Source organism: Sorghum bicolor, chromosome 7 (genome assembly GCF_000003195.3).
Source record: "Sorghum bicolor cultivar BTx623 chromosome 7, Sorghum_bicolor_NCBIv3, whole genome shotgun sequence".
Taxonomy (NCBI): domain Eukaryota; kingdom Viridiplantae; phylum Streptophyta; class Magnoliopsida; order Poales; family Poaceae; genus Sorghum; species Sorghum bicolor.
This window is the reverse complement of record NC_012876.2, coordinates 58,406,931-58,423,157: the sequence shown is the minus strand read 5'-3', so window position 1 is coordinate 58,423,157 and position 16,227 is coordinate 58,406,931. Positions and strand designations below refer to the sequence as shown.

The following is a 16,227-nucleotide window of genomic DNA, read 5'->3' as shown; positions in this document are numbered from 1 at the left end:
AATCGGTTAACAAAAACCGAACAAAGACACTGCAGCAACGGTTCTGGCCAATTTCTGGCTACCCCGCCATGGCTGGGGGCGGGTTAGGGGTACCCCGCCATGGACCATGGCGGGGTACCCCTAACCCGCCCCCATCCATGGCGGGGTAGCCAGAAATTGGCCAGAACCCCAGGTACCTATCATGGCACTAATCAAAGTGACTTCCTCTATTGCTTTTTAAATATTATACAAAAAAATAGCACCTATCCTCGGCAAGACGAATGAGGTCGCCTATCCTTCCGGTGTCAAGTTTAATTGTTATATTAGTTAAACATATTAGAAAATCTTTTTAACCATTCGGACAGCTGTGGACTTTGGCGAGGAGCGATCAAATTGAAATACGTCGGAGTACAAATTATTACATGACAAGTTTCATAGTACAAAAGTCTCATCCCTAAGCCACTCACATACATTACCACATCAATCAAACTGCGTGCACCACTGCGTAAGCAACTCGTCCTCGGACTCCCAATCGTCCACTACAGCCTCCTTACCCATGCTCGCCTCCGCTGCCTTGGCCTCACTAGCCTGTCTCTCGTAGTAAGCTGCCTCCGCCTCTTCTGCCGCCTGAGAGTATAACTGTCCCTCTTCCTCGGTCATGTCTGTTGGCCACCATGAGTGGTAGACCGATGTCTTCTGGTCATGCTTCTCCTCAGGGTACCCCAATTCCTCGGCAAGACGAATGAGGTCGCCTATCCTTCCGGTGTCGTCGTCTTCCTCCGCCTCGGCCTCCTCTTCGACCACAATCGGACGGCTAGCAGTGCCACCAACTGCACCGTCCCGCCCTAATATCATATTCTCCGCGTACTTAGCACGGCCCACATCTGCTTGCCAGTTTCCGGTGCATCCAATCTCTGTAAGTACAAAATTTAAAGAATTAATAACATATTCATTTCAGAGAAACAAACAGTTTCACTTTCAAAAATTAAATGACTCACTAGCACATAATGAGGCAATAGTATCGTTCAAGCATTGCATCTCAACTCGCTCAGCCTCCTCCGCAGCCTTCCTTGCATGCTCTTCAGCCTTGCTTGCACGGTACTCCTCTATCTCCTTTTCCCTCTCCTCGGACCACTTCTTCCATGCAATACTCGCAGGGTTACGAACACGCAACTCCTGGGCGAATGCAAGCATTTTCTTCTTATGGTCCTTCACAAAATCAGTGACGTAGTTTGCAGGATAACCTCTCGTCTTGCGAACTGCTACTCTTGCCTTATATTCATCTTTGAACTTAAACACATCATCAGATGATTCCCATTTGCATTTCTGAGTGCTCTGTTACGGGAAATATATGAATACAAAGTTAGCGTACAAAAACAAATATATGAGTATAGTAGTACTAAATGTGCACAGTCCTAGCAAACCTCATCATAGTCGATCATGTGGCCACAGAAGTGGCCAATCCCAAGACCTGAAGGAACTAGGCCGTAGCTAGCTTCAACACCACATTTGCACATCACGGGAGGCGCAATAGACCTTCGCTTCTTCTTCCACTCTACAACCTCCTCCTGCTTCTCAGGCTCTGGCCAATGGCTCTTTGGACCATAGATCCACTCCTTGAAACGGCACTTTCGAAAACCACGATCCTACAAAAAGAACACATTAAAACACACATATACGAACTGAAATTTTAAGATTGAATCAAAACTTACTTCACGCCGCAGAGGACAAACAAACTCTAGTTCATTCTGTGGATTTATCACGGCTTGTTCTCCGCAATGACACTTCGGAGGATCCTCGAGCCGAAGTGCAGAGGCGACGGCCTTCTCTTCCTCCGTCATAGGAGGAGGGTTAGGGGGGGGCGGAACCCAGCGAGTAAACAACTCACGTTTGCAATGATCAACGCCGGGGTAGAAAAGCAGAATTCTTGGGTCAAACTTGTCCGGCCCGTCGATCCATTGGAAGAAAAAGCACCGGAAGTAGGGCTGCAAAAGAGTTTCGATTGTCTCATGGGGAATAAAAACATAAAAAACCAATAAGAAAAATAAAGGGCACAGTGACTTACGCTATAACTATAACAAGTATAGAAGCAACGTGCCGCAGTATCCGGATGTCTCGACTGGCTCACGTGTGCCGGATGTCCACAATCACAGTTAGGAATAGGTTCCTCTGGAGGCACGGGGGCATCCTTGCAAGACACATCGGGGTACAACTCTCTAGGACGACCCTTTTTTCGCCAAATCGACTCACGATACGAGTCCTCCATCTAAATTCGCGAAAATAATTCAACACAAATCACATAACTAAACAAAGTAACGTAACAAGAGACTTACTAAACATATTAAAAATAAACAATTGATGTTATTTAAACTATGAAAACGTAAAGGTTGTAAGAAATTTACCTTCTCCAAACGAGGGGTGGCCGGAAAAACAACCGTGGAGAACGACAAGGTGGGGAATACGCAGCGGAGAGGGACGCCGAGGCGGGGCAATGGGGGTGAAGGACGACGCGAAGGGGCACCGGAGAAGAGCGGAGCTCGGGTGTGAGAGAGGGAGAGAAAGAAAGACCCTCGGGCTGAGTGAGGGAGAGAAATGAGAGAAAGATGGCCGTTCGGCCGGTTAAGTAGGGCACGGGCATACCCCGCCATGATCCACGGCGGGGTACCCCTACCCCGCCATGATCCACGGCGGGGTCCACGTCACCACACGTCAGCAACCGGCGCCATGCAACGTACACGTGGCAGGGTGTACCCCGCCACCATGCATGGCGGGGTGCAGTGATTTTGCCCCGCCGTGCGTGGTGGCGGGGCCAAACGGCCTAGATTTGAAATTTTTTTCAAAAACGTGTCAAAATTGAAATTTGTTTTAAAAATGGGCTAAAAATAAAAAAAAATTCGTGTAGCGTCAGCAAGCGAGCGGCCCCTCTCTGGTTATCGAGTGGTGCAGACGAGCAGTATAAAGTACTAGCAGTGCTACTATATGTGTGCGTGTATTTCATCACTTTCTTGGCGGTTTGCGTGAGCAACACCTGCCATCCTGACCGGATCTGCAACACCGTGCAGAGCGAATTTTAGCCGCCTCTCTGGCCATCGGCGGTTCCCTTCTCTCTCACACACACACACAAAATCCAACAAGTTGTTCGTTAAGAACCTTTAGATACGGTCACGCATGGGATTTTCATTTGAACCGATTTATAAGTATATTACGCTACAAATGTGCGAGACAATTTGCCTCTGACAATAAGTCACAAATTAAGCAACTCCCGAGTAGTATCTAATAGCTTGCTTTCGTCTTTCTCAAACTTCAGCATCTATACGGTTTCCAACCCATGGGCGGATGTATATAGGAGCTGCTGGGTGCAGGCGCACCCACAAAAAAACTGAAAACAAGTGATTATGTCTAAATTTTCACCATATTCGTACCTTTATTATAAAAGTCTACGCACCCACAAGGCAATTGCACCCCCCTCAGATTTGTTCTAGCTCCGCCACTGTTCCAACCAGCTGTCCCATGTTTGACATAAAGTTAGGACATTGATATGGTCTCCAATATTAAAAGACACGGTTACATATTAGTTAATTCATATAGATTCAACTCAACATTTTACTTTACACACTAGCTAGCTAGCTCATAAAAATCTAGCTCAATGTTTTGCTTATACATGGAAAAGTAGAAGATGAGGACAAGGAGGGATAAAAGGTATCTTTTACCATGCTAGTCTCGGACTAATAACGATGCAATTCTTAGGCCCGCACTCTTACATCCCCCTCCTTGTGTCTCGCTCTCTCGCTTCTATTTTCCTTGTCTATTCGTGCCACCGTACCGAAAACCACATTGACACACAAACTAACGAAGATCTCATTGCCCCATCCATGTGCAAGCTCTTCGTCACTGCCACTCCACTAGTCATAGTGTAAACATGGGTTGACAAGCTACATTTGCCCATCTCAGATGTTGTGGATCCATGCTTGGGATGCTAGCCTTGATGTAGTCACCGAATGGAGCACACTCACAATAAAAAGTTCACCTTGTTACACGCATCCATGGATGAGCAAAACATGTCACCTCACATATATATGTCCAGTGGTGTGAACACGTCCATGGGCAACCATGTCGCCGCATACTTTAGGGCACACCATGAGCTAATTCGTGCATACGGCTTGAACATGCGGTCTCAAATTGTGGCTTCAATGGCCTCGATAATGTGCTTGAGAGGGAGAGGCTAGTTCACAGGCATCTTGACAGCAATGGTGGCGCCGTGGCGGCTTGGAACAACTAGTCTGGCAGTGTGGAATGAATGATCGACACAGGTCGTTGGGGAGAAGAGAGAGGATGTGAGCCCCAAAATAGGTCTTAATTAAAGAGTTAGGCCATTGTAAACTTTTCTTTTTGTGCTATTTCTTAAATGACATGGGAAATATGTGCGAGTTGACCGACTCGACTGTTAGAAGTGTCCCACTTTGAGTAGCCATAGGAGTACTTATAAAAAATATATTATCTTATATACAAATAGTTATATATTGTTAAATAAGTATTCTTATTCTTCATGAGTATATATTGTATAATCATTTTGTAATGTCATTGATATTTGATATTTTAATAGTCAAAATTAAAACTAAGGATAGTTTGATTTAGGGCAGACGACCTAGATGAAATTATGTACTTCCTTCGGTCATAATAATAAAACTCATGAGTATTATTATGACTGAAGGAAGTACATGATACCCAATATACTCCCTCCATACCCATAAAGAAAGTCGTTTTGAACAAGATTTGGGTCAAACATTGAGAATATAAATCTTGAATAACTTTTAAGTTATTGAATTTGGAAATATGAAAACCATATGAATATATTTGTCTTGAAAAATACTTTCATAAAAGTACATATACCACTTTTTGATAAATATTTATATAAAAACAAGGAGTCAAAGTTAGTTTTTGGAGACCGTGTCTTTGTCCTAAACGACTTCTTTTGTAGGTATGGAGGGAGTATGCTGATAACTAATATTAATTGGCAGTACTAAACTCTTAACATGCATACTGCTCATAAATGTAATTCCATGATTTATTGTACATATTGTTTTATAATATGGCGCAACATTGCATTTCCATTAGTTATAGACTCAAAACTCAAATGGTAAGTATGTTTCGAGAGATTGAAAACTATCTAAAGAATACAAAGTACAAATAGAAAGTTCCAACTTTGAATAGGGTACATGCAAGAAATGCAATAGCTTGTACTAGCTAGCTAGTAGACCTATATATTCGCTGCACTGCACCTAGCTGCTTGTTATTCAAAACTAGCATCTGATAATAAGGAGCACTAAAGAGAGATTTGTTTAAGTAATCAGGTGTCCTATGTATATGATTCAAAAGCTTCAAAAGTTGGCTTAATTGTCTGACTTTCCCATATACGATGATGGATGAAATGATTATTCTACTACTGCTGCACTCTTTTTAAGAAATATGCAATTATTGAACAACAGCTTTCCAGACTTTTCCTTAAAGGCAGATTGCAGTTTTTGTTGGGATGCATAAGAATGTTTATATAATTTCATATACCCAAGTTCTGCATCTTATGGTTTCATGGTACACGGTAGTGAATTAAAGGGAGATAATTAAGAGTCATTCACCATCATGTAAACATATATATCATTAGCTCAGCATGCCTAAAGGGTCATTCACCATCATCCAAGGTATATAACTCAACATGCAAGATAATTAAGAGTCATTCACCATCATCCAAGGTGCCACTAATAACTAAAATAGAAACCTCAAAAGTGAATATTTTCATCAGTGGTCCCATCCCCTTCTTTTTGGCAGACGACACAACCAAAGTTTGTTTTTACGCACTTCAGAACGACCACGAAGAAGGTAAGGCCTGATTTAGTTTTCAAAATTTTCTAAGATTTCCTATCACATCGAATCTTCGGAGGCATGCATGGAATATTAAATATAGACGAAAACAAAAAATAATTGCACAGTTTACATGTAATTTGCGAGACAAATCTTTTGAGCCTAGTTAGTCCATGATTGAACAATAATTTTCAAATACAAACGAAAGTGTTACAGTAGCCAAAACCAAATTCATGATTTTCTCTTTTCCGAATTTTTTCACTAGCAATTTGTTGACAGTCAATCGGTGTTTAACAGTATAAGAAAATACGACTACATGCTCTTTTCCGAAGGTACTGGGCCTGATATATAGATGATTAAACATTTAATATAAGTAGCCATTCAGAAAGTAATAATACTTTCAAACCTGACGATCAAATAAACATATTATAATTTCAGAATAAGGCTTGCTAAACAAAGCGCCACACGCTCCAAAAGCCTCCATGTATGCTCGTTTCCCTCACAGCTTAGTGAAATGACCATTTTAATTGTTTATCAAAGCGAAATCAACACCACCGCAGAATAAGGCATGATATTCGAATTCATAAATCATGGAAGTTTGGATTTTGAAATGAATGCACTGATTTCTGAATTATAGAATATCTTAAATGGGTGCAGGTTAATTAACGCACAAGAAGTTCAAATCTTTCGAGAAGTGCATCATGCGGAGTTCCGAATGTACTTCGGCAAAGCCTATGTTTATGGATAGCACAAGTTCTAAAATTATAAAATTACTCAAACCCCTTTAATTTTTTCAGTATACGAAATTTGAGCTAAAAGAAATGCTCAAAAGGAACTGAACAATTCGAAAAGTGCAGATAAACAGTTGAGAGAGAATCATTTGTTTTGTTATCTTTGATTGAACACCAAGCTGAACTGAACAATTGCAAGCATGCATAGGAGAGGAGGCCAAAAAAAAAAAAAGAAGAGGGCACTCAATTTTGTTTCGTAAAAGACGAGCAATTTTAAGTCTGTGGCCGATCGACTGTCATTTCTCGCGACTACAAGCTCAGATCCAAACTCACATTATTCTCTTTAGACTCCGGCGGGGCGGGGCGGCGCTCATGAGGCGAAGCCGACGATGACGAGGAGGAGGTCGACGGCGAGAAGGGCGCCGAGCCAGCTCCCCGCACCACCACAGCTGGTTCCTCGCCTCCGAGCATCATCATCGGAAGTGGTTGAACGGAGGGCTGTTCTTGACGTCGCGCGGCCAACGGCGGAGCCGGAGTCCCCACTCCGATGCCGGCGGCGCCTGTGGGGACCTGCTGCCACAGCCCGGACGACGGCGTCACCGGGCTGCCGTTGATCGGCTGCGAGATGGACCCGGGTCCGCTGTAGTACCGGCTGGCGCCCGCCCACGAGGGGTAGTGCGGCGGCGGCGGCGGCGGCGCGGCGGTGAAGCGGTGGTGGTGTCTGTAAGCTGCGAAGGCGGGGTAGAGGTGGGCTGCGGGGTCCGGGACTGCCGGGTGCGGGTAGTAGTACTGGCTGTGGTGCATGGCCATGGCGGTCTGGAACTGCGCGCGCTTCGCGTGCTGCCGCTCCCGCTTGTGCGCGTTCTGGTGCCCGCCCAGCGCCTGCGACGTCGGGAAGTTCCGGCAGCAGTAGTGGCACTCGAACTTCCGGGTCCCTCCTCCTCCTCCGCCGCCGCCGCCGCTGTCAGTACTGCCTGCCGCCGGCTCGGCAGCGGCGTTGGCGTTGGCGGTGCTTTCGTTGACGGAGCTATCTTCTTCCTCCACGACGTCGGCGCGTGGGGAGGCCGCCGGCCCCGGGGCAGCAGCGTCCGGTGGGACGTCGACGCCGAACAGCCGGATGCCGGATGATGTCCCGGCGGCGGAGCTTCGCGGCGGCGGCTGCTGGTGCTGCTTCTGCGGGCGGATGAACGGCAGCTGCGAGAAGGAATCGATGCTCGCGGCCGCGCCCGCGCTGCGGCCGGTGGTGTAGTCGTCGTCCCCGCCGTCATGCGCATCTCGCTGGCTCATCCTGCTAAATCGATCGACTCGGTGGTGTAGCTAGCTAGGGATGGGATGGTGGGGAGCAGCAGGCAGGCAGGCAGGCAGGCAGGGGTGTAGGGTTAGGGTTTGATTGGGAGAGGAAGGCGAAGTGATGGAGGAAAGGTAGGTGCCGCGCCCGCGCGCCGCTAGTGCGCGTTTGGAGGCGACGTTTGGTTGCTCCGATCGATCCTGCCTCAGCTCCTCATGGATTGCGGCGAGCGAGGTTAGAATATTATTATTGCAGGATATGGGGTGAATGGAATGCGATGGATTGGAGTCGGAAGGCGAGCAGGTCAGGAGGGGCCGGCCGGCCGTGTGTTGCTTTGCAGTGCACAGCTGTGGGGACGTCGTCGTCACCTCCTCTCCTGTTTGGGACCAGCTGTGTGTGTGTGTGTGTGTGTTGGAGGGGGATCGATGTAGCTGTAGGGTTGTCAACAACGTAAGTGTGGTGTGTATGTGTGGTGGACTCGTGGTCCTACGTCCTGCTCATGAAGTCTAAAGTTATTTATTACCTCGAATAATGTGGACTTGGAGTCTAAATAAGACTTGGAGTCTTATTTTTTCTACCTCTTTCTTCAATAAATATGCTGCCACATCAGCAAAATACTATAAATAATATATAATTAATTGTCTTGGACTCTGTGATAGAGTCTTGCATTGGGAGTGCCCTTAGGGCACTCACAATGCATACTCTATCATAGAGTCTAAAGTTATTTATTACCTCGAACAATGTGGACTTAGAGTCTAAATAAGACTTGGAGTCTTATTTTTTTTACCTCTTTCTTCAATAAATATGCTGCCACATCAGCAAAATACCATAAATAATATGTAATTAATTGTCTTGGACTCTGTGATAGAGTCTTGCATTGTGAGTGTCCTTATGTGTAGTGGTATATGTGTTAATCTGTGCATGCTTCTGTTTCTGCATGCCACCCCGTGCTAGATTTCAAAATTCAAATTCGTTTGAAGTTCCACACGAATAAATCATTACACCCTTTCTATCTATCATGTAATGTAATATAGTGTATTTTATAGATTTTACGATAAAATAAAAGATAATACAAAACACACATATTCCCTTACTCCATTTTCTAATCAAACAGTATCATGTGGAGATTGGTTAATAAATGACAAATATCAAATTTGTGCTACCATATAATGCAAAACTATCTCTTGTTTTCCTAAAATCTCTTGTGTATTTGGTATAATTTTTTTACTGCTTAAGTTGCTTAAGTGTACTATATTACAGGATGAAGGGAGTACATATACTCCGTCCGTCTCTAAAAATAACTCTCTATGTGAATCATGCTGATCAAACTTTCTTAACTTTTACTAGATTCTTATAGAAAATACGTGCAACATTTATATCTCCAAATAAGTTTATTATAAAAGTATATTCAACGATCTACCTAATGATACTAATTATATACCATAAATATTAATATTTTGTTAAATGTATTTGGTCAAGGTTAAAAGTTGTTGACTTTTTGAGAAGCGATAATGACTCTTTTTTTAGAGACAGACGGAGATATAGTAAATCCAATCATAAAGGGGTTCCTTATTATCCTTGTTTTCAAAGCAATAATCGAATCATTCCTAACATGCTAGAGATAAAAAAATCTCTTGGGCAAGTACTACCTTCTTTCCCATGGCGATTATGTTGCTCCCATCATCCTAAAATATAGAGCATCCCCAAGAGTACCCAATATTTTTTTCTTAGAAACACGAAGATTTGCAACTCTCAAAAAAGTATTGGGAGGAATAAAGAAGCTCATCTCCAAAGGTTTCCAATAATCTACTCCTAAAATCTAAGAATCCTATACATCAAGAATAAAGAAGGTCATCTCCAAGTATTTCTAAATTATCCTAGCCACTTTTATATATTTTTTCTCTTGTACATTTGCATCATGAACATTTTCCTACTCTTTAATCTTTTCCATGTCCTTCCATCTTTAGATTGACCGATTTATACGCTAGGGGAAAAAATATCTTTATGTGTAAGAATGGTTTTTTCCCAAGTGCCAAAAGATTGAGAGGTGAGTTTGGGTGTTGTTGGAGATGGATTTTTTTCATTCTTCCCAAAAATCGTGGATTCGGAAGAAATATTGGACACTCTTGGAGATGCTCTCGAAATCCAGAGTTCAAAAACTGTACTGTGGGTCTTCAACCACCTCATTTCTTTGATTTTTGGTAGGAAATTTTGAGATTTTTTTAAAACTTAGTGTGATTCAAAACAACCAACCAATAATTAGGAAAAATAACAGCCAAACTGCTACGTTCATCTCAACCAGCGAGGGATAGGACGGTCTTGTATTGGGCTTTTTATTTTCTCTAAATTTTATTTACATATCTTCTATTTCAGGCATGAAGTGTGCTTGGTTCGAATTATTAGTTTTGTTGTTGTTGTTGTTGTTGTTGTGGTTGTAAGCTATAGTCAGGCTTTATATTAGTCATATAGGTCTTAGTATTTTTCTGTATTTATTACTTCAGAAGAAACATCATAATTTATTAAGCTGTAGCTATGCTATAGTGAGAGGTGTGATGACTTTGTCCTCCTTAATAATAAAGGTTTTTTTTATTTCATCTCCTCATAGCTACCTAAATATATAGCTATTCGTATGTGACCTGAATTTATGACCTATGTACTTATATATGTTAGGATAACTTGTGTTTACTAAACATAGGTCCAATTCCAATACGAATTCGTTACATCCATGGGATGATGATACGGAGTTTGATTCCTTTATGTATTGGATTTCCGTTGCAACGCAAGAGCAGGTTTGCAAGTTAATTTAGAGATGGTCCCAGGCTCTTAAAAGAAGGTTATAGTACTAGCTACAGTAGGTGGGAAGAACACTAATCACAAATCACAGGAGTAGCTAGCGGCGTACTAGAGAATGTAAAGATGGGTACACGGCGTCTGCACAATCGACACACGGTACAAACTGAATTTAGTTGGACTGATGAAGCGACAAGCAGTACTAGTACTAGGAGTTCCGTCTCGCACCACACACCAGTACAGTACACCCATGAGGCACACCGATGCGAGTACTAGAAAACACCCGGGCCTGCTGACACGACCGTCTGGTCTGCCGATTGATTGACGACGCGCTCCTGTTCCCGGGAAAGAACGGGACCTCGTGTGTGGTGGTGCGAGAGACGGGACCAAACAGTGACACTACTAGGCGCGCCCGGCCCCGTCCCGTCCCGCGATCCGGCGCATCCCATCCGTCACGCATCACCTGGAGAAGTCAAGTGATCGCACGGCGGCCGCCCGCGCGGATCGGCTCTTCCACTGCTGCCCAGCACAGCGGCTCCGCGCCTCAAGTCGTAGGCTGGTGGTTCCCACGACCTCACAGCCGCGTGCATGTGTAGCGCGCGCCACCCGGGCGATCGACGACGCGGATCCGCCCGTCACGCCGGGCGGGCGCGCGGGCGGAGCGGATCGACTACTCGCTGTCGTTGTGGTTCCAATGACTGTAAAGTGGTGGTGGTGGGGGTTCGCGAAAGGGATGGGTCGCATCGCGCCCGGGAGCCACGGCCAAAAACACGCGCTGTGTCTTGGTGTTTCGCGTCGTCAAATCCAACACATGATATGATGATGTAGCAAGTAGTAGCATTCTGCATGCTGCCGCCACCTACGGCGGTCGTCGTCGTCTAGGAAAGACGGCCGGCCGACGCGATGCGATGATGGAACTGGGGAGGGAAACCATTGATTCGATAGCGTCGCTAGTACTGTGCATGGATGCGTGGATGGATGGCACGATCGACAAACTGACATACTATAGGTCTAGCACTTTATGTGTAATATTAGGTACAGTGGTGCAAGATACGTTCCATCACATGCATGAAAGTAGCACGTCAATGTAATTGTACGAGTGTGTATATATATCCGACAGTTAGGCATCCAGCAGTGGACGCAACTCAAATGCATGCACCTAGCTACAGTATGTAGCAACAATTATCCTACTTTTTCAAGAGATCCACGCAAATAACGCGACTGCTAGAATTAATTATTTATACTTTTAACACGCTGATACATGCCTCGAGCTAAGCTACCATTATTATTATCTACTCTCTCCATCCTGTAATATATATAGTGTATTCAAACTTTTCTCCACAAATATGATGTATTCTAGAGGATAAAAACTAATTTTACATTAAATACTTTCTATTTACCAATCAATCACCATTAATCACGTTGATGAATAGTGTCTATTTAGGGTACATACATCTTTTATGTTCTTAATTTATCTTAAAATTTGTAGAATGCACTATATTCTAGGCTAGAGAGAGTATCTACTATCAAACTCAGCTAAAGAAAAAGAAACGTCTGTGTCGTTATATATATATATATATATATATATATATATATATATATATATATATATATATATAAGCACCACATATATACATGTCGACTTCACAATATGCACAACGCATTGCCTGTGTTTACCCCAATATTTTAAATAGCGCGCTATTTTTGCGCTATAGTGTCGCTATAGGAGCCAGAATAAGTCGACGCGAAGCTATACCTCATTTTTACGCTATCAGCGCTTTTGGCGCTATAGCGCGCTTTAGCGCCGCTAAATTGAAATAGCGCCATAGCGCCGCTATTTGCGCGCTATTGCTGTTTATCTATGATCATGTTGTCATGCACTTATTTGTTGTACTGTGCTTATGCACTTGTGGTTATGCACTATACAGTCATGCATTATGATTATGAGTTAGTTATGTATTAAACATTTATACTGTGAAACACCTGTGATTTGTGATTGTGAAATATGATGGTTGCTTGAACTTGTTGTTGTCTATTATATAATTTGCCTGTTTCCAAATAAATAGCTCGCTATAGCGTGGATAGCTACAGCACGCTGCTGTGTACAGCAGCCGCTATAGCGGGGCTATAGCGCCGCTATAGCGTTCGCTACAGCGCAAATAGCGTCTAGGATAGGAAACGCTATTTTCTATAGCCCGCTATTTAAAACATTGGTTTACCCTTGTTCCTACCGAACATAGCGATATTGGTGTGTCGTGCACGATGTTGCAGTGTTGCACTACGGCACCTTGGTTCTCCTTGCCAATCTTGTCGGCTGAACTCTAACAATTTGCTAAAAGTATTTGGCATTCTAGAATTTTTGTCAAAACTATAAAAAAACAGCTTCCAACAAGTTGGCAAAACTAATTGGCAATTTTCTGAGCTTGGCGAAATTCCCCCTTCACTTGGCAAATATGTCAAGTCCTCCATCGCTTGGCATCACGTGTATCCTAATTTGCCAACTAGTTTTGCCAACTTGTTGAAGGCTCAATTTTGTGATTTTGGCAAAAATCTTAGGATGTCAAGTTCTTTTGCCAAGCCGAAATAGCAATGAAAACCTCTTTTTTCACTTGGCATTTGGTTTTGAGACTTGACAAAATTATAGATTTGCCAAATAAGTTTTAACAAACTGTTGAAGTTGCTTTATGTTTAATTTCTATTTATTAATCCGGTCATGAACACTCGCTTGCACTAGTCACGGCGCCTCGGGCCAGCATGGCCTGCTGTGGCAGGTGAATGAATCAATATGATGCATGCCCGGCCAAAGAGCAAGGGTATTGGGCCAACTTAAAGTTACGCACAGAGAAATTAAGGCCTTGTTTAGATTCAAAAAATTTTTGGATTTTGACATTGTAGCATTTTCGTTTTTATTTGACAAACATTATCCAATCATGTAGCAACTAGGCTTAAAAGATTCGTTTCGTGATTTACATAAACTGTGTAATTAGTTATCTTTTTTATCTATATTTAATGTTCCATGCATGTGCCGCAAAATTCGATGTGATGGGGAATCTTTTAAAGTTTTGGGTTTTTGGGTGTATCTAAACAAGGCCTAAACTTACCGTTTAGGCCTTGTTTAGTTCTAAATTTTTTTGCAAAATCGACACTGTAGCACTTTCGTTTGTATTTGACAAATATTGTCCAATCATTGACTAATTAGACTCAAAAGATTCGTCTTATCAATTTCGACTAAACTGTCTAATTATTTTTTATTTTCGTCTATATTTAATACTTCATGCATGCGTCTAAAGATTCGATGTGACGGAGAATCTGAAAAATTTTGCAAAATTTTTTGGGAACTAAACAAGGCCTTAGCCCACTTCACCCATGTGTCTAATAAGTGATGTCTACATCTACAGCGCAAAGTTTTACACCCTAGTTCCAACCCTACACTAGCATGACAATTATATATAGGAATATAAATTGCAAGAAAGTAAATGCGTAATATAAAGGAAATGAACAAAGCACTTCTCGAGGTAGAGAGTCGGCACTCCACAAGTCCTCGTTGGAGCACCTGTGCATGGTCATTGCTCCCCCTTTATTCGCGCGAGGTCTAAGTGCTTTCTAGTGGTTGATCCTTCCCCATTCTGAAACGATGTATCACCAATTGGTGTGTACTCTAATGACTCAGGTCTCTCACAATTGCCATTAAGAGATCACCAAGGTCCTCAGCATCACCATGCAGTCTAACTAGGTGATGCCAATCACCAAGAGTAACAAACATGAGCTCTCATATTTGACCTAACGCAAGCCTAATAAGAAGAACGGATGAACGCATGCTACTCACTGAGGACTAATGGAATCCTTAATCTTTAATTAGAAAATCTCAATCACTTCAATAGGTCAAAGCACTCTCTTGGATGCCCAATGTTGTAGTTAGAACTTCATCGTGCCAAGAGAGGCATATATAATGTACAAGATGGAGGGGGTATATGTAGAGCTCACCCTAAAAACTAGCCGTTACAAACACCAAAATGAATACATATAACCAAAAGTAGGTTGTATATTAGCTTTGTTGTTCAGACCGTGCACAACTAGATAAATCTTTAATCTATCGTTTGATCAACAATTTTTCAATGCAAACTTGATATAATTAAATTTACAATCAATATACTATCCATGAATATAAATTTATAATTGTAAAAGTATAATATAGAAAATAAATAAATTATTAAATTATTATGATTTTAGAGACCGCACTCAGGCACATTTGTGTGTCTTAAGTCTTGTTTAGTTCTAAATTTTTTGGCAAAATGAGTACTATAGCACTTCCGTTTGTATTTGACAAATATTGTCCAATCATGGACTAACTAGATCAAATGATTCGTCTCGTAAATTACAGGCAAATTGTGTAGTTAGTTATTGTTTTTATCTATATTTAGTGCTCTATACATATGCCACAAAATTCGATGAGACGGAGAATCTGAAAAATTTTATAGATTTTTTTGAACTAAACCAGGCCTTAATTATAAACTGGACACTGATCTCGGCTCTCGCTAGCCTTTTCATCTCTCGACAAGACCCCATCCTTTTACCTCTGCCATTTTCTGGAGCAGTGGGAGAGGTCGTCAGGGCACTCACAATGCAAGACTCTATCACAGAGTCCAAGACACTTAATTACATATTATTTATAGTATTTTGCTGATGTGGCAGCATATTTATTGAAAAAGATGTAGAAAAAATAAGACTCCAAGTCTTATTTAGACTCCAAGTCCACATTGTTCGAGGTAATAAATAACTTTAGACTCTATGATAGAGTCTGCATTGTGAGGCCAGTCTCAATGCATGTTTCATGAGAGTGTCATGCACATTAAATAGGGTGCCACATAAGCAAAATTGCTGACTTGGCAGGATCATTAAATGAAAGAGTTTCATCAGATGAGAGAAGAGTTTCATCCCCATGAAACTCCTATGGCTCGGTTACCTAGTTTATAGTCTTGGTAACTGTGTCATGAAACTATGCACTGAGACTGGCCTGAGTGCCCTCAGTCGTTACAGTCTAGGGCTTGTTTAGTTCACCCTAAAAACCAAAAAGTTTTCAAGATTCTCTGTCACATCGAATCTTGTAGCACATGCATGAAACATTAAATATAGACAAAAATAAAAACTAATTACACAGTTTAGCTGTAAATCACGAGACGAATCTTTTGATCCTAGTTAATTTATGATTGGATAATATTTATCACAAACAAACGAAAATGCTACAGTACCCAAAACTTTTCACTTTTCGAAACTAAACAAAGCCCTAGTAGCATGCTGCATGCAGTTCTGCTGCCGCGCTGTGCATGCGAGTGCGTGCGAGAAGCATTTTCTGGGAGGATGTTGGCCGTCGTACTCATCACACGACTTGGGCCTTGTTTAGTTCAACTAAAAAAAGTTTTCAAGATTCCTCGTCACATCGAATCTTATGACACATGCATGAAGTATTAAATATAGACGAAAATAAAAACTAATTACACAGTTTACCTGTAAATTACGAGACAAATCTTTTAACCCTAGTTAGTCCATGATTAGATAATATTTGCCGCAAACAAACGAAAGTGC

At 42.3% G+C, this 16,227-nt stretch overlaps 2 protein-coding genes across 2 annotated transcripts; both read right to left on the bottom strand.

The window, feature by feature from the left end:
• LOC110437362 lies at positions 373-2,546 on the bottom strand. The gene is made up of 6 exons (XM_021465803.1): positions 2,382-2,546; positions 2,045-2,245; positions 1,692-1,964; positions 1,404-1,625; positions 978-1,314; positions 373-893 (listed from the first exon to the last, which is right to left on the bottom strand). Exons 2-6 carry the CDS (start codon positions 2,243-2,245, stop codon positions 460-462), a joined length of 1,467 nt encoding a protein of 488 aa, XP_021321478.1. The 5' UTR covers positions 2,382-2,546; the 3' UTR covers positions 373-459.
• Positions 6,672-8,134, bottom strand: LOC8080654 (zinc finger protein 8). The gene has a single exon (XM_002444433.2). The coding sequence runs from the start codon at positions 7,851-7,853 to the stop codon at positions 6,876-6,878; it is 978 nt and encodes a 325-aa protein (XP_002444478.1). The 5' UTR covers positions 7,854-8,134; the 3' UTR covers positions 6,672-6,875.

Coding starts and splice junctions, on each gene's coding strand:
- LOC110437362 (XM_021465803.1), bottom strand. CDS start 2,245: ATGGAGGACTCGTATCGTGAGTCGATTTGGCGAAAAAAGGGTCGTCCT. Junction 1,965..2,044: donor ATACTTGTTATAGTTATAGC/GTAAGTCACTGT, acceptor ACTCTTTTGCAG/CCCTACTTCCGGTGCTTTTT. Junction 894..977: donor TATTGCCTCATTATGTGCTA/GTGAGTCATTTA, acceptor TTGTACTTACAG/AGATTGGATGCACCGGAAAC.
- LOC8080654 (XM_002444433.2), bottom strand. CDS start 7,853: ATGAGCCAGCGAGATGCGCATGACGGCGGGGACGACGACTACACCACC.